We start from the raw sequence: 23,863 nt of genomic DNA, 5'->3' as shown, positions 1-23,863 counted from the left end.
AGCCACGCACAGTTCAGCAGCTGCAGCTTAGTCACAGAGAGAGGCAAGGCAAACCCTGGAGTCACAGAAGCCTCCTCCTCCTGTTACCCAAAGGAAATGCCACCTTTGCTGCCCCATAGCGCTAGATTTCAGCTGCTCTCCCACCAAAACTTTCCTCTTGTGTTTTTTATTTTTTAGAATCTAAAGGCAATGGCTGTGCTGCACTAATGTAACTATTTTTCTGACATTACTCATAGCCTAGATCAGCATCACATTGTCTCTTGTGCAACATTTAAACAGTATTGTCTAAACCCGTAGCAGGAGAAGTTACCGGGAGATCAAAAGCCTCACGGGTGAAACTGCATGAGCTGATTTTGTCGGAGGTTTCGCCGGCTGTAATGTGGTTTCCAGCTTATGGAGTGCAGGGCCGGAAGGGAGCCACACAGCAGAACAGGTTCTCCCTCTAACTTCAGAACAAAACTTCACCATCCAGCACAGGGCGCTGCTTCTTTTGCATTGCATTAGTTTGACCGCGGAAAGACTGGCAAGCTGACATGTTAGGAAACCAGAGTAATCCCTCTCCTTGTTCCTGACTTTTTCCTGGCATCCTCTCAAGAGAGGAGGGGAAGAGGAGTTAAAAACATTAAGAACAAGCATCACCAAACTAAAAATTGCCCAGCCTTACAAAATTCTTCTTTACCCCAGAAGGAAAAATCCTTCCAAAATATTTATTTTTAAACACAGGTTTAGGCTGAGTGTTTTAACTTACACAAACATCTGCCAACTAATACCATGTCTGGAGTGCTCATGCTTTACTACAATGTCATAACAGTTGGGCTCAAAAATTAAGTGCTGAGGAATATTTGCATTTAAACAAAAATATCCTTGAAGTTGAGAGAAATTATTCTATTTTTAGAAGGAAAAAAACCCCAAACCAACACCACCAAACAACCTCTAAATTTGAAGACAGTAATACAAAGTGAAATCTCAGTATGTCTACAAACTTGGCGTTTCAGTGCCTGAGAAGAAAATTTACATAAATTTACATGTAAGGACTTACATATTTATTAAACATTTATCCTCTGCTATATATTGTATCACAACCACAAGTGCATTTTAATATCAGAATTTAATATTCGAACACAATATAGACACTCACTTCTGAGGCACTTCATGAAATAAAAAAAAAAAAAGTAGAGAGAAAGAAATCAATACAATCTGGATAACATAAAAAATTAATTCCTGGTATCCAAGGAGGACTAGAGGAAAGAAATGCAAGAGGTTGGGGAGGCAAGTCTGCCAGATCTATTCAGAGGGAGAGAAAAGAGCTCCCCACAGTACATTAAGATACTTCCCAAAAAAAGCAAGAGTCATTCCTAGGCTTTGCTCCAGCTTCCATGAATTGCTGCCTGCAGACTAACCATGACTCGATCGTCTCAGATTTTGTTAAAGAGGCACTGACCTTCAAGCCAACACTCACAGAGCAACTGCACTGTGCAGCTGGGAACAGCTTACCAAAACTCAGGCCATGTATGGTTAAGTTTAATATGGTTATTCAAACGATAACTTGGCATATCTAAAACATCACTGCCTAACTGCTTTGATGGGAATAAAAACAAAGCCACAAAATCCCCTCTCTTGTACATACAGATTTCTGTATCTAGTAAGGCAACTCAGAATGTAACATAGAAGAAAACCAGAAGAATTCCAGATGTTAAAAATATCATTTAATTAAAGAAAGATAAATCATACCAAAAGTTTAGGTCACTCTTAGTTAATACATTTGCATTTATTTTAGAATATACTCTACATCTGAGTAAAAAAGTTTAAATAAACTCCAGTACATGTACAGCCATGGGACCCGCCATCTCTCCCACAACAGAGGGATGCTCCTTAGCTCACTGGGTTCCCTCCGGGGTGACAGAAGCAATTCTGTGCCAGTTTCGTTATGTTCATCGGCGTGAGTGGAGCCTCCTTTGCATCAGCCAGCAATGCCACCCCTCGTACACGTACGGGTTCAGCGACTGCTCGCCCCGGACCGTATAACAAAAAAAAAAAAAAAAAACAAAAAAAAAAACAAACAAACAAAAAAAAACACGGAGGGGGTCAAAATAATTAATAAACTAGTACTGATTAATTTACATCTCTTTCTCTTGCTTGTGCGTTGGTAGAAAACCTGCTGCAGTCCTGGGAGCGAGCAGGGAAGCCCCGGCCCGGGGCGCTGCCCTCGGGTACCGCAGCAGCGGCAGCGCCGGGCGGGGACGCGCCGCTCCCGCCGGGTCGGAGCCCCTTCCCCCGCTCCCCCCGGCGCTCACTGCCCCCAGCTGCTGACGCCGATCTCCTGCTTGTATCTGTTGGTGAGGACGTTGGCCTTGCGGGTGAGCTTGGAGAGGACCGAGTGGAGTCCGCTGAGGTGGTAGTGGAACTGCTGCTCCAGGTCCTCCTCCCCCTCGCCCTCCTCGGCGGGCCCGCCGCCCAGCTTGTCCTTCTTGCGGGCGGCCTCCTCGCCCGCCGGCGGCTGCACCACGCCCCACTCGATGTCGTTGCGGATGGACTTGAGCAGCATGTAGTGGCTGTACATGTCCCTGCGGGAGAAGTAGGCGCCGGGGTCGCCGGGCGGTAGGGCAGCATCCCCGGGCGGGCACACGGCGCCCGCCGCGTCCAACTCCTCCAGCAGCAGCGGCACGTCGCGCAGCAGGCTCGGCACCATCACGGTCTGGTCCATGTTGTTGACGGCGCCGATAAAGCGGTTCATGGCGTTGAAGAGGGAGTACTTCTGGCTGTACGAGTCGCAGATCTGCATCATGCTGGCGGCCGGGCAGGCGTGCTCAGCGACGCGGACCGCGGGGCTCCTCCGGCGGCGACTTCTTCCCCTTCCTCCTCCTCCTCCTCCGCGCTAGCGGCACCGGCCGCCCTCCTTCGCGGGCTGGGCTCAGCGGCTGCTCGCGATCAGAGTCCTGCTGGGAGGTGGCGGCGAAGGAGCCGGGGTTAGAGGCTGCTCTCCCTCCTCCCTCCCCCAGCCCGCCTTCCCGTCCCCTCCCGCCAGCCTTCTCCTCCTCCTCCCCCGCCACCTTTATCCCCAGCCCCGCGTCCTTCCTTCAGCCTTCCCCTCCCCGTCCGCTCTCTGACCCTCCGCTCCTCCGCCTGCCCTGCTGCAGCCGCCGGGGCTGGCTGCCGCCTCCCCTCCGTACGAAAGGAGGCAAAACGCAGAACTCCCCCCACAACTCCGCCCGGGAACCAGGTCCAGGGGTGGCAGCCCCGCACCGATGAATTAAAATTCAAGCGGTCCCCAGCCGCCGTGCCGCGGGGAAGGCACCCACCGTGGTCCGGAGCTGTTCCCCGCCGCCCGTGGCCGCGCTCCCATCCCCGGTGCCGAATTTATATCGCGTATCTTAAAACAAGGTGTTCCCCAGTGCCACCCTCCGCGCCGCCACGCCAGATAAAGGCGGCGGGCGGCGGCTCCGCCTCTCGCTCCCCACCGGGGGAGGGCGCCGGGAGCTGAGCCCACACCGCGGGCATCCCGACGGGGCCGGGCCGAGCGGGCTTGCCGCTGGCGGCAGAGACTGCGTGGCTGAGGCCGCAGGGGAACCCTTTCAGGGCCGCGGCGGCTCCCCCACACCCCAACGCTGGGACAAGGCAGCGGCGGCCGCAGAACGCTCCCCAGCGCCGGTGCCGCCCCGGGCACGGGTCGCAGCGCGGGCACCGTGAGCGAGCAGCGCCACGGGCCCGCCCTGCCCCACGGCCGGGCAGGGGAGCCGCGGGCGGGGCGAGCGACTGCCGGGTGATTGACAGCCCGTGCCGCGGGGACACGCGGGCCCCGCGTGCAGCCCGCGTTCTCCCGGCCCGCCCATTGGCTGCCGGGCGCGCGGCGAGCGTGACAGCGGCTCCGCCCACCCACCTCCCCCCCCCTTCCCGCGCGCCGCGTGCCTCAGCGCCAGTTGGAGCGGGCGGGCGGCCGGGCGGGGAGGGTGCGGGGCCTGTGGGCGCTCGGCCAGGCTCGCGTTGCCACCTCCCAGCAGTGCGCTGAGAGCCGCGGCTCCCCCGCGGGCCTCTCCGTATCCCGCCAGCCCGGGGGCGCGGGGGCAGCTCGGGTAGCCTCCGGGCGGCCTTTGTCTGTGTCCCGGCGCTGCGCGGGGCGGCCGGCATCACCCCACAGCCTCACCTCCGGGCCCCGCCAATCGGCGCGCTGCCCGTCCGCTCTCCGCCAATCAGCGAGTCCCGGCGGCAGCCAATGGGAAACAAGAGCGCCCCCCCACGCCCCCGCCCTGGTAACAGGCGGGCTGGCCGCGAGCGCCGCCGCGGGTCACGTGGGGCGGAGCGGCGCGGGATGGAGGGAGCGGTTGCCGCGGCAACGGCTGGAGCATCACCCGGTGCGCCGGGCCCGCCTGCCCCGCACCGCCGGGGATGCCACGGACGAGTCCCGGCCCGAGAGGGGCACAGCGCCCTGCCCCAGCGCCCGCCCGCCCTGCTCCCCACACCCTCTGCGGTCCCCGCTGCCGCCCAGCCCCGGCCCGAAGGCGGGAGGCCACTTCCCTGGGTGACAAACTGTGTGAGGGATGGATGGGACCTCGGGCAGCTCGTGCTCTTTCAGTTAAGCAGTAGCCAGATATATGGGCTGGTATAAAATTATGAGTTGTTTGCAGATAATTCGCTACGAGGAAAAGAAGAAATTATCTCACCGGGCCAGAAAATTGGCCACGACTCATATTTGCATCTTTATATAGATGCAATGTGTCGTTAATAGACCATTAACAGTTTTGTTGCCTTTAATTGAAATACAGCCTGCGCTGAACGTTCAATAAATTGGAAAAAGCAATAAATCTTTAGAAACAAGGGGAATCGGTTTATTGTCCAACTTTCCAAATTAAAACAATTAAACATTTGAACAAATTAAAATGGAAATCTTTGCATGATGTTACAACATACTGGCTGGGGAGGAGGAAAAACTGGCAGAAACAACCCAGCTTGGAGCTGCAGAGGGGGGGAAGTACCCGAGTCTTCAGTGTGACAGTATTATATGAATTAAGGTCTGAGTATGAAATAATGTTCACCCACACCTATCACTTTGTTTCCCTAAAGGTATGGCCACACACATCCTGCTTCCAGCCTGGCTGTAAATGTTACCTTATTTTAGTGAGGCGTGTTCCTCACCTGTTAGGCTGAGACAGATCATATTCAAGTCAAACTAAGCAGCATAAGGGAATTGGTTTCTTTTCTATTTTTTTATAACCTTTATGTTCTGATTGATTTTCATATATGACATTGATATCCCTGGTACATATAATGTGCATCATGAACACAAGCCTGGATAGGTTTGATTGCTCTTAGGTTCAAACAAAATAAAGGAGCACCTATTCCTTACTCCAGTGGTATGTAATTGATATGGCTGTGCACATGAGAGAAAAAGAAATGGCACTTTTCCCACTCCTCTTGAGGAAAAGAACATCCCATTTAAGGCAAAAACTTTTATATGCAAGTGGCATTTATATGAAATGTGTCCTCTTCAGAATGATCTGTTTATCGTGGCTGTGCAGGCCCTGGCAGGGGAATCAGATGGAAATCCCTTATTATGCCCTGAGCCATGAGGAAGTTTGCATGTTCACTATCTTGCAGTCCAAGAAAGCGTAAATGTGTGTCTTTGCCCAGCACAGTCCTGGATAAGGAGACCGACATGACAACATACAACAGTAAACTTTATCCAGCACCTCATCTGGATGGAGCACTCTTGATGTACGAGCCCAGAAGTGTGAGGTGAAAACACCTTTGTGTTCAAATAAACTCGGTTCCGCTATTCAGGAAAGCAGGAGTCACATAAAAGTTACTATATTGGCTGAAAAACCCTTTAATTTTCTCTGAAATGAATGAAGGCTGGTGGTGTTCAGCCCTTTCTGGACAAGAACCTGCTCTCTTTCTTCTTCCTGAGGAAAACCAGGGATGAGCTGTAGCTGTTACTATTTAGCTGTTCCTGTTACTGAGCTATTGATGGCATTAACTGACTTAGCTGTAAACCAGTCTTTAGTTCCAGGAACACTGGGGTTAGTGCTACAAAGGTTAGCTGTAGGAGCAGAGCTGCTACTGGCCTGTCTCCTCTGGCAACATTAGCAGCTGTACAATGTTTTTCAAGTAAAGACAGATGATTCTGTCAGCTTGCGTGGGTTTTCATACCATTTGTGAGGCCTATCTAATTTCTCTGTTCAGTGGCAACAGGATAACAAACCGTCTTTGTTCACAGTTTTCCCAAGACACGTGCTGGCATGAAAGAGGTGCCACTGGCACGCTGCAGACCAGAAATGGCTACACTTTGGTGGCTATGAAGTTGTTCTGCTGCACAGTGTTTGCAAAATAAGATGAGATCTTGTGTGGCAAGAAGTGACAAATATGTGCAAATATTTAGGGTTGGATTCTTCAGTCTGGGAGCGCCATTTGGGCCAGCCTTGTAAGGGCAGCATCTCCTGGGAATTTCACTTCCTCTCATAATCTGTTGTCAATGTGACATGGCAGATTAGAGTTCAGACTTGGAAACTGCGAGTTGTTTCCTTCTATTCCTATTTGACATGTATTTTTGCTCAAACTTGTAAACTGCTCCCATCATTTTGGGAAGCAGTACAGATGCACACATTTAACACTTCTTTCTCTTTCTGAAAGTGAGTCCAGTTGTACGAAACACTGAACTGGGAAAACCCGTCATTTCTCATCCAGAAGGAATGTATGTAAATTTATCATCTTAATTGGTGCCTCTCCATGAGGTTCATATAATCAGCCCTTGTAGCTTAACATGCTAATGAACAGGGTAAGTAGAAATCTAATATATTAAAGGAATGCAGACCAATTTGTCTGAGCCCTGCTGAGACCTGCCGTGTAAGTTTTGCAAAGATTTACTCATCTCTCTCCTACCTTCACTTAGCTGCCTTTTGCTCCTCTTTTTGTTGATCCTCTGCAAGCGGAGTGATTCTCTGAAGTGCATAGAAGCCTCTGTGAGGATGTGCAGAGGGGTCAGGAGGATGTTTGGAGAAGGCAGTGGTGATGGTAAATCCCCTTTCCTTCTGCACATGCAGGGATCTGCATGAGACTGCACACTGCCAGGAGCAGCACAAGAGCTCTGCATCCTCACATCCTGGCACAGAGCAGCAGTGCATGGTGAAAGGTGTGGGATCCAGCAGGAACTCTGCTAGCAGTGGCATCAAGGACCAATGCTGGGATGGTAGGCAGCTGTCTGAGACAACTGAGGTCCTGCAAAGCCCCTCTGAGTTGCCTGGCTGCAGTTTGCACCTGGGTCTTTCCAGGTCTGTCAAGTCCTTGCTTCCTCAGCTTTCCTGGAAATCATTACACACACAGCTCCAATCTGTTTGCCAGTTACTGTGTTCTTTCAGGGCCTGGGATCATCTAGCTAGCACTGTGAGGTCGAAACAGGCTGAATCCTCTTCCTCCTTAAAGGAGCTGGTGGGATAAATGCTGCCCCAGATTGCTTGCATGGTGTGTGCGTAGCATCCCTCTCCACTATCTCTTGCCAGCCTCATCCATCTTCCCTGGAAGCTGGTCTGAGCAGGCACTGCAGTGTGCAGTGCCCAGGACAGCAGCGGCCCTTTTCAAATGACTCCTTAGTGCTGCCATAATAAGCCTGATAAATAAAACATGGCTTGCAGACACGGATTTACTGGAGAGGGCTAAGGGGGCTGTAGCTCCCTCATTAGTATCTCCCGATGCAGCATGTGTGCTCCTCATTATGTGGCACAGTGGCGGTTGTCTAGTCATCCATGATGAGGCTGCAGCCACTCCAAGGATGCACCAGGGATCCCAGGGTTTCTTTTTTTTTTTCCCTCCTGCGTTAATAATAGGAACTTAGAAGAAGAAAAAAAATATCTTAAATATGAAGAAGATGAAGGGGAAAAGATTGCAACTGGGTCTGATTTTTTCTGCCATGCGTCTCTGTAAGTCAGCAGCAAATGCAGAGAATTCCTTATAGCTGTGCTAATATGGAATTGGCATGAGCAGCATCAAGACCTCTGTACTGCACAAACTCTTATTTTGGGGAGTTTTGTTTCTGTTCATTCTAAAATGCTTCTCATAATCTTGTGGTCCAAGTATAAACTTTATCATCTCCCTCACGTTTTTTCTTGTCTTCCGTTCAAGAGAAAGGAAACAATTTGGCTGATTTCAAGTCCCTCAAAGCTGGAGACTCAGGAATCTGGGTTAATCTGAGCACAGTTTGTGGAGGTTTGATCCAGCTTTTCATTCTGGCCATCGCTCAAATCCCTCCTACCTCCAGCATACAACTTACAACTGCATCATTTTAGTAACCCTGTGACCAAGAGGCATGAGAGCCTCCTCTGAGACTGTAATCTCACTCTAAACAGCTCTCTGGTGGGTGCTCATGAGTGGTGATGCATCATGCAATTTTCTCCTTTAGAGGCTTGCAGTGTCATCTCTACCGTGATCCCTGCCCTGCCTGGCCAGTGCCGGTGAGCCCGAGACGAGGAGCGTGTTCCTGGCACAGTTCTGCACGGCTGGGGCGTGCGTGGGGTCACAAACAGTGTTAGCAAAACCTGCCCCTTCCTCTTTGCCTCTTGGCCACGCTCTGGCAGGAAAGAATCCTGTTTAGGATGGCAGGAGACTTTGCTGGCGTAGCAAAGTAATCCTCAAAAAGCTCAGGACTTTTCTGTAATGGTATTTAATATGCGGATAGTCAAACGAATGCCACTGTGATATATTTTTATGGACAAATATTATATATTAAGCCCTGATTTATACGTTTGAGCGTAATACCTGGGGCTCTGAGGAGAGCCTTTAATCTCTGTCAGCGAGGCAGCACGCATGCTAAAGCGCCAAGTAAATCTGCACGGGAGCGCTGAACTGAGCACAGCATATATCAGAGTTCTTCCGCCTGATAAAATTAAATACACGAGACCACCTTTCTGTGACATTATCGGGCTGATACACAGGGGCTGACAGCAGGAAATACCGATCTGTGCTTCCCACTCTGACCCAAATCTACACCGTTCCCTCTGCTTCTGCCGTCTCCATCCCAAGGGTGCCATCTGAAGAAGTTCCTGGGTGGAGGAAGGTCTCTGTCCGCGACGTTCTCCCTCTCCTTCCATCCCCTTGCTCCCATGTGAGTGCCTGGGTGCAGCTGAGGGGGTGTCAATGCCCTATTTCCCCTTCAGCAGCACGCATAGTAGGGTGAGCATCTTCTCGGCATGGGGCTCTGCATTTAATAATCTCACCAGCTCAACTGTTTTTATCTGAACCTCCCTCCTGAACTGATAAATCTAAATTGCACATTTTCTAACCCGCTTTAGCTGAGGGGGAGATCTCGCAGGTATCCTCAGGTGACGCGCGGGCTCTGCCGCATCTCTCCGGCTCCATCTACTGCGCTTTTCCGGGACTGCCGCCCCTTCCCGCAGGAGCTGCCCCTTCATCCCGCCGAGCTGGCGGAAAAACGGGAGCTTTGGTTTTGTTTGAAAGGCCCAGAGCTGTCCAGATGGTGAAACAAATACAATACGCGTTCATACAGTCCTACAAATTGTAATTCCTCCTTGTAAACCAGTCACTGATTTTCAGCGCCTCGCTTGCTGTATGAATTCTTCACTTCCCGATGCTCAGAAGGAGAATGAACAGAACAAAGGTGGCCACCGCCGCTGAAGCTTTCCATGCCAGCCGGTGGAGCGAGAACTGGGGACATGGCAGGACGAGGGGCTGGAGGAGAGCTCTGTGATGGGAGGAGAGGACCTGCCTAGGAGCAAATCCGCTTGTGCCAGAAGCTGCCAAGCGGAAGATAGCAGCTTGGATTTCTGCTGTCTGATGGGGACCCAGAGGGTGGGACTAGAAGGAGCAGAATTTGGACTAGAAGCAGCAGAATTTGGACTAGAAGCAGCAGAATTTTCCTGTCAAAGTCCCATCTCTTCATTTTACATTCAGCATTATGAGAGAAGCTGTTCTGAAAGAATATCCTACTTTTCCTGGCTCTGTAGTTCTGAGCTGACATGGAGGCGTTATGTGTCCTTATTATAAGCACTCCTATTATAGTGTGGTTTTGGCTGGAGGATGCTGTGTGGTTAAAGACCACTATTACAACCAAAAATAGTACCAGAGCTTCCCGAATGCTATGACTGTTACGAATTTGTAGGATTAATATTTAGTTGCTCTTCAAAAAGTGCCAAAAGCTGGAATTCAAAATCAGAACAAAGTTGTTCTAAGGACTGCATATAACTTTTTTGTTTTTAATATATCTATTCATAGTGCATATTTCTGTAGGTGACAGATTAACATAAAACTACTGCCAGTTTTTCAGGGTTATAAAACACAAGGTACATAGTATATTATTTTTTAATTGCTAGTCAGATTATCTGTTTGAAATTAATTTCTTTCAATGGCAAGTAACATATTTTTTCCGCAGTCCTTGTGAAAACTGGAAATAAGGTAGATTTGGCAGCTTAGCCTATGATGTTCTGGGGCAAATCTCTAAACCAAAAGACCACAGGGTTTTGTCCTGGCTTTGATGAAGTTCTGAAAAGAGCTAAATTACATCCATGCTGTAGCCATATGTGTAATTTTGTTCTACTGGAATAGCTTATGGCTGTCAGTGAATTTCTCCATACTCCCAGCATTGTGAAAGGGATGACACAAGAGCCTGAAGATTACTCTCTCCAGTAGTAACATGCATTTGCAGCCTTAAAATTATTACAATAACATTTTTTCATTTACATGGCTGGAGAGAATCTGTTTTTGCAGTAAATTTGTATTTCAAAGCAGATTTTTGTGTCCATCATTATCGGTGGTTTACAAGATTTCTCTCCCCCCCCTCCCCCATTTGGGGATGTGGGAATAAATGAAATAAACCCGTCATAAAAATAATTTTGTCCAGGTGGAACATAAATCAGCCAAAAATATTATTCTACATGGCAAATAAAAAGCATATGCTGTATTATTTAAAGCACAGCCTCCATATTCACATACAAAATTAATGCTACAGTGGGAGGTAAAACTGATGGAGGCAGACAATGAAAATATTAGGAGTAAAACATCATGCCAGGAACAATTCAAGCAGAGCCACTTGCAGGGTCATGGTCGTATTCCATTTCAAATGGGCATGGAAATACACTGTGGGTTATTCTTCTCCAGAGATGCACACATAATAAGCACCTGCTCCCCATGTCTACTCTTTCCTTTTAACTGTTGATTTATTGGATGTTTCTGAAAGCTGTGGTCAGGCTTGTGAGGGATATATAACGTGGTGCCTGCAGGAAGGAATGGGAATGGGCAGAGGAGCAGCCGCACTTCCCGTCCCTACTGTGGGATTCACAACAAAAGCTGGCTGCTCCTCAGCTTGCAAGGGGAAGGACACCACTGGAAAGTAAATCATAGCCATTGTACCTGGCTCGCACCTAAGAAAGTTGGTAAAAAATTACAAAGTATGTTCCTTGCCTCAAACTGGAGGAAATGGGGGGTTGAGAGGAGAAAAACGCAGCGTTCAGCAGTCTAAGGCACCAAAAGGGATCTTTGCCATTTCTGGGTATTCGTCTTCCACAGCATCAAGGAAATGATATATGAGTATAAAACATAATATTGCATGTGTTTTAGATAATTTTTGGAAGATTGTGAATTCACCCTTCTTACATGTGTGGGAAGGTACATACCACATACTACTGCTCCCTACTACACTGGAGCCAGTATCACCAGCAAGTATTTTATTCTCATCCTGGTTCTCCCTGAGTTGGGAGGAGTTTTCACTCCATTCCTCCTCTGCAGTGGAGCCTCACTAAATAAGAAATGAACATAATCTTCAGATAATGTTGAAGAGAGGTCTCTACAAAGAGACTTTGAATTAATATGATGTTTATCCCTGTAATTTAACCAAAAAAATACAGAAAAAAGCACACAGAGAACATTCTTGCTCTCTGCCCTTCTATTTCACTATTCTCTGATGTTTTATTCTCTGCAGCAAGAGTGGAGATTTGCAGCCATGAAGTCTTGAGATATTCTCGTCTTGGTAGTCCTTGAGATATAACAACACAGCATGCCCATTTAGAAACAAAAGAAAGAAAATTATATTTAATTAAAAATGTGAATCAGAAAATGTAGGCCTATTGAGAATCATCCTGAACTGCACACTTTATGTACATGGCTAAAAAAAAAGATGCACTGTAGCAACTGGAGTAATTCATGGTTCAGTTCCCCTACGATGGTAAGCAGTTTATTGACCTAGAACTACAAAATCATTCAAAATGACATTTGGCAATGCTGAACTTCTGACACAAATCCCCTGATGTAAGGAAATGGAGAGGGCTGCCACACAACCTTCCACTGAGCCCTGCTGTGTCTTTAAATAGCAGCAGGAGGGGTGCACCTAATTCAGAAAGGTAGAAGAGCAATACAGGAGCAAGAAACTTCTGCATTTTAGCCCTGACTCTTTCAGTGGTCCTGAGTCATTCACCTTGGGCCAGACATTGGGGTGTTAATCAGTCAGAGTGCAGGCCAGGCTTTACACAGCTTCCTGTGCTCATTCCTGAGCCTCTTGGACCTCTCTTACACACCCAAAGAGCATCGAGGTGTTTAAAAACCAAGTCTTGGTGGTACCTGCTGGGAGCTTCTGAAGAAGGATGCCTAAGGTCTGATCTTACAAGTTCATGATGGAACTGTGATCCACCCTGGTTCCAGCTCTACTCGAGACACCTCTCAGCCAAGGCAAAGCCTGGCTCCTGATGTGTTGTCATCTGCAAGGGGACACAGCCTTGGCCACCACATTTGCTTCCAGTACCTGTTGGGGCTTTCTCTTGTAGCATGAGTGCATGGGCAGGAAGGAAAATCAGCAGACCTTATCACTTGCCTGGCAGGTTGGTTCCTGGCCGGTAGAGGATTTTTGACTCAATGTGAATCTTTTTCTTTGACAGGCCTGTTGCAAGGAAAACATGTTTCCTAGCCCAACCTGCACACGTGGATCATGGCTGCTCTACCATGTAGCTGAAAGGGAACTTTGGGCACAGGGGTGCCAGAAAGCACAGCCAAACTCAGAAAGCAAGCATACCTCCCAAAATGAGGGGATGTGAATTTACTCTCTGATGTCTTTCAGCTCTAGTAATCTCAAGTGCTCCAGTAATCTCAATTGCTATAAATGACACTGCTAATGTTCTCCTGCAGAAGTTTTATCTTTTGGCTGATGCCATTCCTTTAAGTGTTAAGACACCATTGCACCCATTTTTTTGCTCTAGCCAAATGGGACTAGAAGGATATCAATAACCCCATTTTGCCTGTCACTTACTTAAGCTTGATTTGAACCCATGTTTGTAAATCTGAAAGCTTTTGTAATCCATTGTTGTGCCTCCCACAGGCAGCCCACCTCTGAGAATTTCACATTCCTACATTTTAAGAAAAAATATATTGGACTATGAAAATTCATGTTTGTTTAGTTTTCAACACTTTTCTGTTATTAAGGCTGTGCCAGAAAGAGACTGCTTTGAAAGGAGACCCATCTGCTCAGGGCAAAGGCTTCCATAACTCATTCAGAGTTATTGGTCATACACACAATATTAGTGATAAAAATTGATTATCCATTCCCACTTGATTCACGATTCATAGCTTTTTTTCATTCATATTGTAAGTTGGTTTATACAGAGTGAGACAGTGTTATTTAAATAGCCAAGGACAAGCATGATGCATCTTACTAAAATCCCACACCAGCAGAAAGCAGGATTTTTTTCTTGTTAGTCTTGTTCTGTCCTGAAGGTAGAAATATTCTAGATTTGGCAAGTATCTTGACTTCTTTCAACCCAGAAGAACAAATGCCCTTCTGTCAGTGTGTGTGCATAGCCCACTTAGGCTCACTGCTGCCCTTTTATCCCCAAGTGCAAAGTTTGGGACTTGGTTGAGCACTGTCATTTAAAGAAGAGTTTTCTGAGATTCCTAGCTCATTTTGGGACTGTCACTAGCAGCTCATAGAAGGCAAGGGAGAAGGGAAGGACTGAATATTGCAAGGATGGAGAGAAAAATTTAAGGGAGGGACAAAGCTGAAAGCTTCTGAAAAACTTTCAGTGAAAGCTCTGTTTTGAACATCATTATTTCAGCAGCATGGGCTCAGCTGCTCCCAAGAAGGGGACCATGCATAAGACACCTCCAACAGGCTGACATCATGGCCATTGTCATCCAGAGCCTTAAACACTCTCTTGCAGCTGTTGGGGATTCCTGCCATCAATCCTGTGTTCACAACCATTGCAAGGGCAGAGAAGTTTGAAATATCCCCTTCTGATGAAACTAGAAACATTGCAATCTCCAGCTGAAGTTGATCCTTGGAGTCTAACAGGTAGATATGGTGGGAGAACAGAGGTAACCCTGAAATGGTATAATTTGTAGTGTTGCAGTTGTGAGGATGAGTTTATTGATGTGACCCTAACTCCCTGTTAAGAGAGTGATTAAACCATGACACTCCCTTACAAAAAATAGAGAGGGATTTACAGGCCTGCCCAGAATTTTTTTGTTTTGGTTTGGTTTTGGGTGTTCTTTTTTTTTTTTCTTTTACTTAGAACTAAGAGGTTTTTGTTATTTGATCCAAAAACTGGATCCTGAGGATTCCACCTTTCCCTCTGTAACTCATTTAGCATAAACAGGTATTACCTGCACACAAGGGAAAAGGGAGAACAGACTCCTAATAAAAATACTTCACACCTTAAGTGCCTAGGTGGTAGCTTCCCTCACATAGTAAAACTCCCAAAGCATAGACTGACATGAGATTGAAAGGAGAAGTGTTTCCATTTGGAGCTACTAAATGTAAATCTGTTTTTGTTCAATAAGGGGATGAGACAAGTTTTACCACTCAGTTGCTGTGTAATATATTTTGGAGCGAGCACTGCTTGTCCTGCACGGGATCTCGAGCTCCTGAGGGCAAGAACAACGCAAGCCACTAATGCCAGCAAGAGCAATAAGAAAACCAGCCACGTCTACATCCTTACAGTCCTCTCACCTCCGGTGTTCATGAGCTGCCCCCGATCTTTAGGATGCAATCCCTGCGGTTCACGGTGGTTTGAAGGAAGGAGGCAGGGCATGCAGAAGGGCAGGGCAGGGATGCTCATGCTCTCCTCGGTGAGGTACCCGGAGTCAGGGCATGCAGAAGGGTAGGGCAGGGATGCTCAGCCCCTCCTCGGTGAGGTACCCGGAGTCAGGGCATGCAGAAGGGCAGGGCAGGGATGCTCAGCCCCTCCTCGGTGAGGTACCCGGAGTCAGGGCATGCAGAAGGGCAGGGCAGGGATGCTCAGCCCCTCCTCGGTGAGGTACCCGGAGTCAGGGCATGCAGAAGGGCAGGGCAGGGATGCTCAGCCCCTCCTCGGTGAGGTGCCCTCGGGGACCGGACCCTGCCGGGCTGGGGGAGGCGCAGCCCGGGCTGCGCTACCAAACCTGGCGCTGCTTTGCCATCTAGTGCCGCCCGTCCGGATTGCAAGAGCTCAGCATCGCACGGAAAAACAGCTTTGTGGCCCAGCTGGAATCACCGGAACTTCACACTCGGGCTGTTTTTGGGGTTTTTTCCGACGTTAATTCGCATCAATATTTTATGCGCCGCAATGTCTGCACAACCGCTTCTCGTGCAGCCCATAGCAGTGGGAAGCGAATAAATCACCAGTGGCCACACGAGCTGCCTGTGGCTTGCTGGGAAACCATCCCCTCGCTGATTTGCAGTCACCTAGAAGTGGGTATCTAGCGTAACTCGGATCTCCTGATTTAGGGTTGGAATTGTGTGGGAACCGAGGCTGCCGCAGCGCTGCTGCCGCCGCTCAGCTTGTCTGGCCAAGGCTGCTCTGAGCTGTGAGGGACACGCTCTGCCAGGGGAGGCTTGGGAGCAGAGCCAGGTGAACCCATTTCAGCGACACTGAGTAATGGATCCCGTTAGCTTTGTGGACCCTCCCTCTCACCTGGAAATTGTCCACGAGTAAGTCACAATTTTCTCATATTAGCTCGTTCTTCTGAATTTCTGGGTCAAAAGTTTCCGTGAACATAGGACATCACTAAAGGATGTTCAGGCAGTTTATTGGGGAGCCCTGGAGTCACAGGAATTATAGCTGGTTGACTGGAAGCACGGGGACACTGTACTAAACCTTTTGGTCCACAGACACAGGGCTTACTCACGTGAATTAATTTCTGATTTACTTTCTGAAATAATTCTCCCCTGTTCATTTAGAGAGTGCTATGTCTACAAACTTCAGGGCATGTGACATTTTTAAGACTATAACTAGGTATGAAAAAATGCCTGAGATGCAAATCCAACCTAATTTCCCATAAAGCACAAATTAATATTTGCTGAACCTTTTCGTTTTAGGTTTAATTTCAACAAATTCTAGTCACCTCTGAAATAGAGAGGGCGTGGGTAAGTGAGTTTGGCTGCCTCACGATCAGTTCCCAGCATGTAAAACTAAAAGGTCTCATGCTTCATGAACTGAATTTAACAGGGACAGGTTTGGACTTTGAATACCATTTCCTTAAAGAAGAAAAAACCAATCTTTTTGTTAGCAACCCGTTTCCAGAGGAGTTTTAGAAATAATTTCTGGTTCTTTTATGTAAAACTTCCTTCAGCAGTTGGATCCACACAAACATTTTTACAGGCCTAAGAAATTGTCATAGGGAGGAGCTGGCATTGCTCGGGTAAAGGACAAGTACATAAACTGTGTGCCAAGCAGCTTAAAAAGTAGATAATGATGAGGAAAAGCAAAAGGAGACTGAATTAATTTGGAGACTGAGACAGTCAGAAAGGGTAAAGACAATAAACTAATAATAATGAATAAATAATAAACTGATAAACTAATGAGCTGTTTTCAAAATGCCTCTCCTGCTGCACAGGAAAACAGGGCAACAGATGTGCCACCACGAAGAAAACTTGGCAGGTTTCAGGTAAAGCCATACCACACCCTGTAGGCTTGGTGAGCTGTGAATAATACCAAGGTTTCATTTTACATGCTAGCACAGGCTATATTGTCATCTACAATTCAAATCTTTACTTAAGAGGTTATTTGGTTTGTTATCAAGAGAGAATAACAAAGAAGTATTTGAAGACAAGATCCAGTGAGACCCAGTTTTCTACAGATTCATGGCTTAAGGCTGAGCACTAAGAGGAATTTGTACTGTGTAATAGCAGTTATGCCCACACTGTATCCTTTCCCTCAGCTGGGAATATTAATAAGGTCTTTTCCATCCACCTTCTTTCTTTCATGCAACCCACAGGAAATGTCTGACTTAGACATCTTTGGCCCTCTGTCACATTTAGTTAAATTGGGTGGTAAGTTTGAAAACTGTTGAGGTTACCTGGACTAAAAATCAACAAATGGCTTGAATTAGTCTGTTTTCCTTAGCAAACTCAAGTTATTCAATACAGATTTGGAGGGATAAAGACTTCAGCCTTCAAAAAAGGATTCTATTGCAGCAGAAAGGATGACCTTTTCTAAGCCTGGCAAGCATTTCCATCATTATCAACAATAATGACCAGTTACAAAAATAACAGCTGAGCTTTTATATAACAGCTGACATCTCAAAGTGCTTTTCAGCTTCTTTTCTCCACTTTCAGAGTAATTATCTCCAAATTCATTATATTTTTTGCAGTGTTGCTATAGCCCAGTCCCTTCTTGGGTAGGACAAAGACAACCACATGCACTGCAGCACACTGCACATCAGTGGAGGGAGAGGAAATTTTAGGCAGAGACATTCAGATAAATGCCTGCTTGATCATAAAATGTCAGGGTTTCTTTCATATTAAAGCAAGGAAGACAAGACTTAGATAGTAGATGTCTTATTCAGTGGGATTTTTTGCTGGACTAGGCAAACTGTGAGCATCATTGTAGGTGAGACACCCCAAAAACAATCTCCTGTCAATACAAGGAGCTGAGTTTGGATCAGTGAGGTACTGTGAGTACGGAAGCACAACAGTGTTGATTTTATGAGAGGTGCAGTGATGTGCAATTGCACAGATCCTAAAACATCCAGAGCACACACCAGATAATGCCTCAGATCCAAACTAGTAAATGCCTCTCTTCTGAGGACTTGAATGCCAAAGACATGTTCAAAGGCAGAGAACAGGCCATTGAAAAGCTTTTGAAAGAATTGCTGCTGAGCTGTGGTTCAGTTTAACTTTTGGGGCAGGATATTTGCTTGTATTCTTACAAAAATGTGAGCTGTGGAGTCTCTGCATGTACTAGGATATGCATACAAAGAGATAGAGAGGAAAAATTACTGAATACTTTATACTTTACAGATTCTAAAATTGATGGTAGTTACACATTGAGGGGAGGCTGAACTTGCCTGCTATCAGCACAGAGACAATGATTGTCTGGAAAATACGCAGAAAGGGTACTAGAAAAAGCAGGTTAGTGGCACAAAAGTCCATCTCCCCCTGAGTGAGACACAAGGACAGCCAGGAGATGCTGGAGCAGCCCCAGGTACAGCCTCCACCAGGCACGGAGCTGATGGATCAACAGGATGGGATCCTGAGTAACCAGCCCCCCATCCACATGCTCCCCTTCTGATAAAGGAATCTTGAATGTCTGCTTCAAAACTCCTTAGAGCTACAGAATCTCAGGGGTTTTATTTTTATTTTTATTTTTTATGAAATTATATGGCTGGAGGTGGAATTGAGATGATAGAAGGATAAACTACACTGAGGCTTCCTTCTGTACCTTGTTGATGCAATCAGCACAGATAGCTAAACTGAGATCCAACACTTCAGAGAGACAAAGACAGATAAGGAAAGGACTGAAGCACTTTTCAGAAGAGCTGAACCACTTTTCCATGTCAGTAATACTGTGCCAGGAATGCTCTTTATTTTTCTCTCCAAAATAACAATATGTGAAGTTGTATGACGAATGTTTGGTAGGAAACACCAATTGTGTGTAACGCTACTTCTGGAAGTTTTATAAATGAGCTTTTCAAGCAACTTACAGAGGTGTGAGGTCAATTTCCATCGAATCTTAATGGGATTTGTGCATCTGTTATTTCAGTCTTGAACAAAATTCTAAAACTGTTGGTTTTCACAGGAGCATTGCTTAACTGCCTTCTTTGTACTGTAGTGAAAAACATCAAAGTCCTTTAAATACAAATCAATATAATGGACAAAATTACCATTTGAGAATTGTAGGCTACTATAGTAATTTAAAGAAAACATTCTTAATCTTGCTAATCCCTATTCAAATAAATCCAACAACTACTTTAAGAGACATATAATGATCTAATGTACTCAGCCAGCTCTGTGTCTCCTTGAATAACTCAAGGGGACGAAACAAAACAAAATTCCAGCCAATAGCCAGATGGGGATATGGCACAACTTAGTAAATTAAAGTAAGATGGAAGACAGATGGAGGCCTTTTCAAAAGTCAGATTTTGGTAGTTGGAAAGGACAGTGATACTCCGGCTGTGATAAAATCCCAGCAGATTGGACTTTAAAAAGCTGTGGATAATGTGTGGTCACAGCCTGACATGAAGCCTGTAAACTGTTTGTGTAACTCCACAGATCTTCTATGCCTCAGATACGAATTATTTCTTAGGAGCATTGCTGGAACACTCGGGATGCCGTGAGGAGCAGCACCCACAGGGATTTCACAGCCCTGACCTGAGCCCTCCGTCAGCTGCCTCGAGGCAAGGAGCCCCCACCTGAGTGCCCTTCCTTCTCCCTGTCCACCCTGGAACTTCCAGGCTAATTTCTCTTCATGTCAATGTCAGCGAGCAGAGTCACTGCAAAGTGCTTTCCCACACTCCCCCTTCCACTCCTTCATTTTCAGCATCGTGGGAAATACTGTGCCCACACTTTTCGTGAGTATTCCCTAAACGACTGAATGTTCGTGTGTGGGGGGATCAGTTACACCATCCTGTACTTTGAGGGTTTGTTGCTGTTACGGTATTTCCTCTTTGACTGCATTTCTCTCCCTGCTCTCCTCTTTTTGCTGGAGATGCAGCACATTAGGCCTTATCATGTTCACATGGGAGGCTTCTGCTTTCTCCAAATCATTTGTATGGCATCAAGCTGAACATGCTGACAATTACCAGGTGGAATGCTGGCTGCTCTTTTGAATTGACATAATTTTTCATCCAGATTTTCAACCTGCTAACAAAGGAACTCACAGTTACCTGCCAAGGTGCTGCTCCCTGTCTTTTCTGTAAGGTAGTGGTTTAGGTGCAATTTATATTAGGACGCAACAGAGCGAGGGGATGGCCATGTAAAGAATGTACAGTGACCTACATGGCCTGTCTTATCTTCCTAAACTTGTTCCCATCTTTGCTGTGCCTCATGTGAAGTCCACTACAGGCTACAGGTACTCAAGGCTATATTTCTTGGGTGACACACCACCTCTCCTCTCTTTAGTTCTCCCTGTGGGCATCCTGTTCTTTTTCATTTTTTCCAGCTTAGCAACTTTCCAAAGGCAGAGACACTTGATCATCCTCTCAGCTTCATCAAGCATGTTAAGTCTGTGCTGCACATCAACAGATGTCACACAGTTTGATGGATTATCGTTTAAGAGTGAAAATATGGCCATCCTAATGAAAGACACACTTGTGAAGGTGGGAACTGCAGACCATGGAACATTTTGCAGTCATTGACACAGCTTGGCAAAGTCCCATTATTTATTTACAGCTGCATTTTACCCTGTAGCATGAGCCTGATTGTAGTGATAGGAGGGTGAAAGAGGAGGAATACTGATGATGCTTGTAAATTCTTTAGGTCCCTGCTGTCTCAGAATCACACAATGGGTAAGGTTGGAAGGGACCATGTCCACTCCTCTAGCTGTGATAATTACTCTGTATCTGAGCAATGCACTTTCTTTAGCAAGTGGTTTGAGTTGCATTGCTGGGTGTGAACAGACTGACCTATTTCAACCTCCCTTGCAATTTCTAAATTTCCCTGTTTACCCCTATCATTGTCAGCTTGTTCACTGTTGCTTATAATCAGCAAGCTTTACTGCCTTCGTGGTTGGTTTCTCCAGACACAATTAAATTGTCTGCGAGTGACATCTGGCTCTGCTGAGGTTTGGGTTGCATCTTCTTGGCTGCCTCAATGTCCTCCTTGATTTGGGATTCTGATCACTGCCTGCCCGGGCATGGCACATCATCAATGGGTGCTTTCATTCCTGAAGACTCCCTTGTGCTATAATAACGCAGTGAAGTGTTTCTGGCTCTCAAACCACTCCGGAAGGTTATTTCAAGACAGCCTCAGCTGTGCCTGCTGTGCATGCTGGAGCCTCCAGCAGGACTGCATTGAGCTAGAGGAATTTCTAAGGATCCCCATCCCTTTGCAGGATGGCTGTGAGCTCTCCAGGGCTGGTGTCTTCACACCCAGCCAGAGATCTCGTTTGGAGTGTCCCTTGGTCCTTCAGGGGTTGATAAAATTCTGACAAAAAACTGATTCGTGGAAGAATTTGGTTTCTTTCTGCTGTCTGTGATATTACCAAAAAGGTAAAAGCAAGACCTTGTTCCCCTCCTGTGCCCCTTCTCTCCTCTGGTGTTACTTATGGCTTAACCCAAACTGACAAGTGAGCCCCAGGCAGCTGCTCACTCACTGCCCCACCAGTGGGATGGGGGAGAGAATCAGAAAAGTTACAAAACTCATGGATTGAGATACAGACAGTTTAATAGCAAAAGCCTTGTGTGCCAGCAAAGCAAACCAAGGAATTCATGCACCACTTCCCATGGCTGGGCAGGTGTTCAGTCATCCCCAGGACAGCAGGGCTCCATCACAGGTAACAGTGACTTGGGGAGACAAACAACATCACTTCTAGCATCTCCCCCTTCTTTCTTCCTCAGCTCTGTAGGCTGATCATGATGCCATATGGCATAGGACATCCCTCTGGTCACTTGAGGTCAGCTGTCCCTGCCGTGTCTGCTCCCAGTGCCACATGCACCTGCAGCCCCCTCTCCAGCATGTCAGTATGGCAAGCAGAAAAGGCCTTGATGCTGTGCAAGTGCTGCTCAGCAATGACCAAAACACCTCTATATTATAAACACTGTTTTCAGCAAATCCAAAACACAGCCCCATACCAGCCACGGTGAAGAAATTTAGCCCTACCCCAGCTCAAACCAGCACAATGTTACGGAACTCTCTCATTTCATATGTTACAAGCTGTGCTATCTACACTCTTCATTTGCAATGCTTCTTTTAATCCCTTAATTTCAGGTTTGTGAAACATTGCAGGTGGTGACGAGAACAGGGTTCATCTTTTCCATGACATAGTCTTTTGTTTCTTGTGAACAGCCCTGTGCCTTTCCTACGGATGCAGTCGAGCCCTTGCTTCTGGGAAGAATTTTTGCTTTTTATTGCTGTAGCTTTTGGTGATGCGCACCCTCTTGGTCTCGGGCCTAACAGCTCAGATATATGCAGTCTCATGGCCTACAGCTTTTCCATGTCCAGTTCATTGATTTTAGTGGATTGAATGACAGGTATCCAATCTAGAGATGTCAGTCATTGGAAAGTTTAGCACTTCATACTAAATTTCCTGAATTTTGGGGTCCCATGCTTGCTTGCGTGCCATGGTCAACTATGACTGTCACTAGATGCTTTCACAAGTGAGAGCCTTAAAAGCTGACAGATGGTCTTCTCACTGTGCTTGAAGTTGCTCCTATCTTTCCTTTAAAGACTATCCACATTTAACCTTCACCTCCAAATTTTCTCATTTTGAGCTTCTTGTGATTCTTTCTGGTTGGAAGCTCTTCAAAATATTCATCCAATCTGTCTTGTTATCACTCTTTGTAGGAAAGGATTCCCACTTCGCCCTGGGTTTTTTATGTATTTTCCTCTGTCTGCTTTACTCTGGGGTTTCAAGCCACATGATTTTTGATGCTTTCTAGACACCACATTACAGATGTGTTCGTTCAGTTCTGCTTTGCCCAGTGAACCCACACAGAGGGCTTCCCTATATCTTTATTTTCTATTATCTTTATTTTCTATGTATCTTTATTTTCTATAGCCCAACAGGAGACATTCTGCGTGCCTGTAGGATGCTAAACGAAGATGTGTCAAGAGCTGATCTGTTTGAAGTTATGGGGTTTCTTTTATGTGCCAGACTAACAAGGCTACTTATTTCTTTTAGGTCTCTTTTAAGTATGTAGGATTTTTTAAAAAATCTCTGATTTCTTACGCAGAACATTGATCTTTGGTAGATAATTCACGTAAAATGTATAATTTCTGAAGTAGTGTTCTTCCCTTCTTTCCCTCACCCTCATCTCTCAACTCCCTCCACTAAAACAAACAAAAAGTGACACTGACTGTGCTCTTTCCCATTTTCCTACCAAGAGACAGGCCTTTATCTGATTTATTTTTCATGGCATGCTTCCATGTTCCCTATATTTAGTCTTTTATGCTCGGTGGCTGATCTGTAGTAAGATTTCTAAAGTAAACAAAGTAAATTCATACAGCACACAGCCCTCCAACTCCACTGTGCTTTAGTCTGGGTGCATTTTGGATCTGCTTCCCAGCTCTGTGTTCAAAGCCCTACCAAAGTCAGCTGGAAATTCTGTGCCCCACAGTGACCCACGAGGAGATACAGTGGCTCAGAGTTGGGAAAACTGCTGGGCTTAACACTACCCTGGAGGTAACCTAGGGATCTTCTGCTCTGGGCAGAGACTGAACCTTGTCCTACAGGGGCTCTTCCAACCTGCACTAAATGAGATGTCTGTTATCTGTGCCAAGGTGGGGAATTCTATCATTAAGTTCTAATATTCGTTGCTCCGATCCCACGCACAAAGGCAATCTATTAATTGCACTTTTCCTTGATTAGACAGTCTTCTCCAAACACCTGAGCTTCATGAAAGTTCAGGCCCTGCCACAAGAGCCCTGAACCAGCCCTCGGTACATGGTGTGAGGGGCAGAGCCCTGCCTGGGAGAGGCTGGACCTGTTCTGGGCTTCAGGTGCTGGTGAAGAAACTTGTTTAACAG

The 23,863-nt window shown here is 46.7% G+C and overlaps 1 protein-coding gene across 2 annotated transcripts; it reads right to left on the bottom strand.

The window, feature by feature from the left end:
- Positions 1-791: 791 nt before the first annotated feature.
- Positions 792-3,408, bottom strand: MID1IP1 (MID1 interacting protein 1). Of its 2 annotated transcripts, none has more exons than XM_062515179.1 (2): positions 3,300-3,408; positions 792-2,936 (listed from the first exon to the last, which is right to left on the bottom strand). In XM_062515179.1, exon 2 carries the CDS (start codon positions 2,783-2,785, stop codon positions 2,291-2,293), a length of 495 nt encoding a protein of 164 aa, XP_062371163.1. In that variant the 5' UTR covers positions 2,786-2,936; positions 3,300-3,408; the 3' UTR covers positions 792-2,290. The 2 variants fall into 2 exon arrangements, with proteins under 2 accessions (XP_062371163.1, XP_062371162.1); XM_062515178.1 differs by having other exon boundaries at positions 792-2,939; positions 3,300-3,330.
- Between the last annotated feature and the right edge of the window lie 20,455 nt (positions 3,409-23,863).

The sequence above is a fragment of the Cinclus cinclus genome, chromosome 2 (assembly GCF_963662255.1).
Source record: "Cinclus cinclus chromosome 2, bCinCin1.1, whole genome shotgun sequence".
Taxonomy (NCBI): Eukaryota; Metazoa; Chordata; class Aves; order Passeriformes; family Cinclidae; genus Cinclus; species Cinclus cinclus.
Note: the sequence above shows the minus strand (reverse complement) of the source record. Positions and strands in the feature narration are given on the sequence as shown.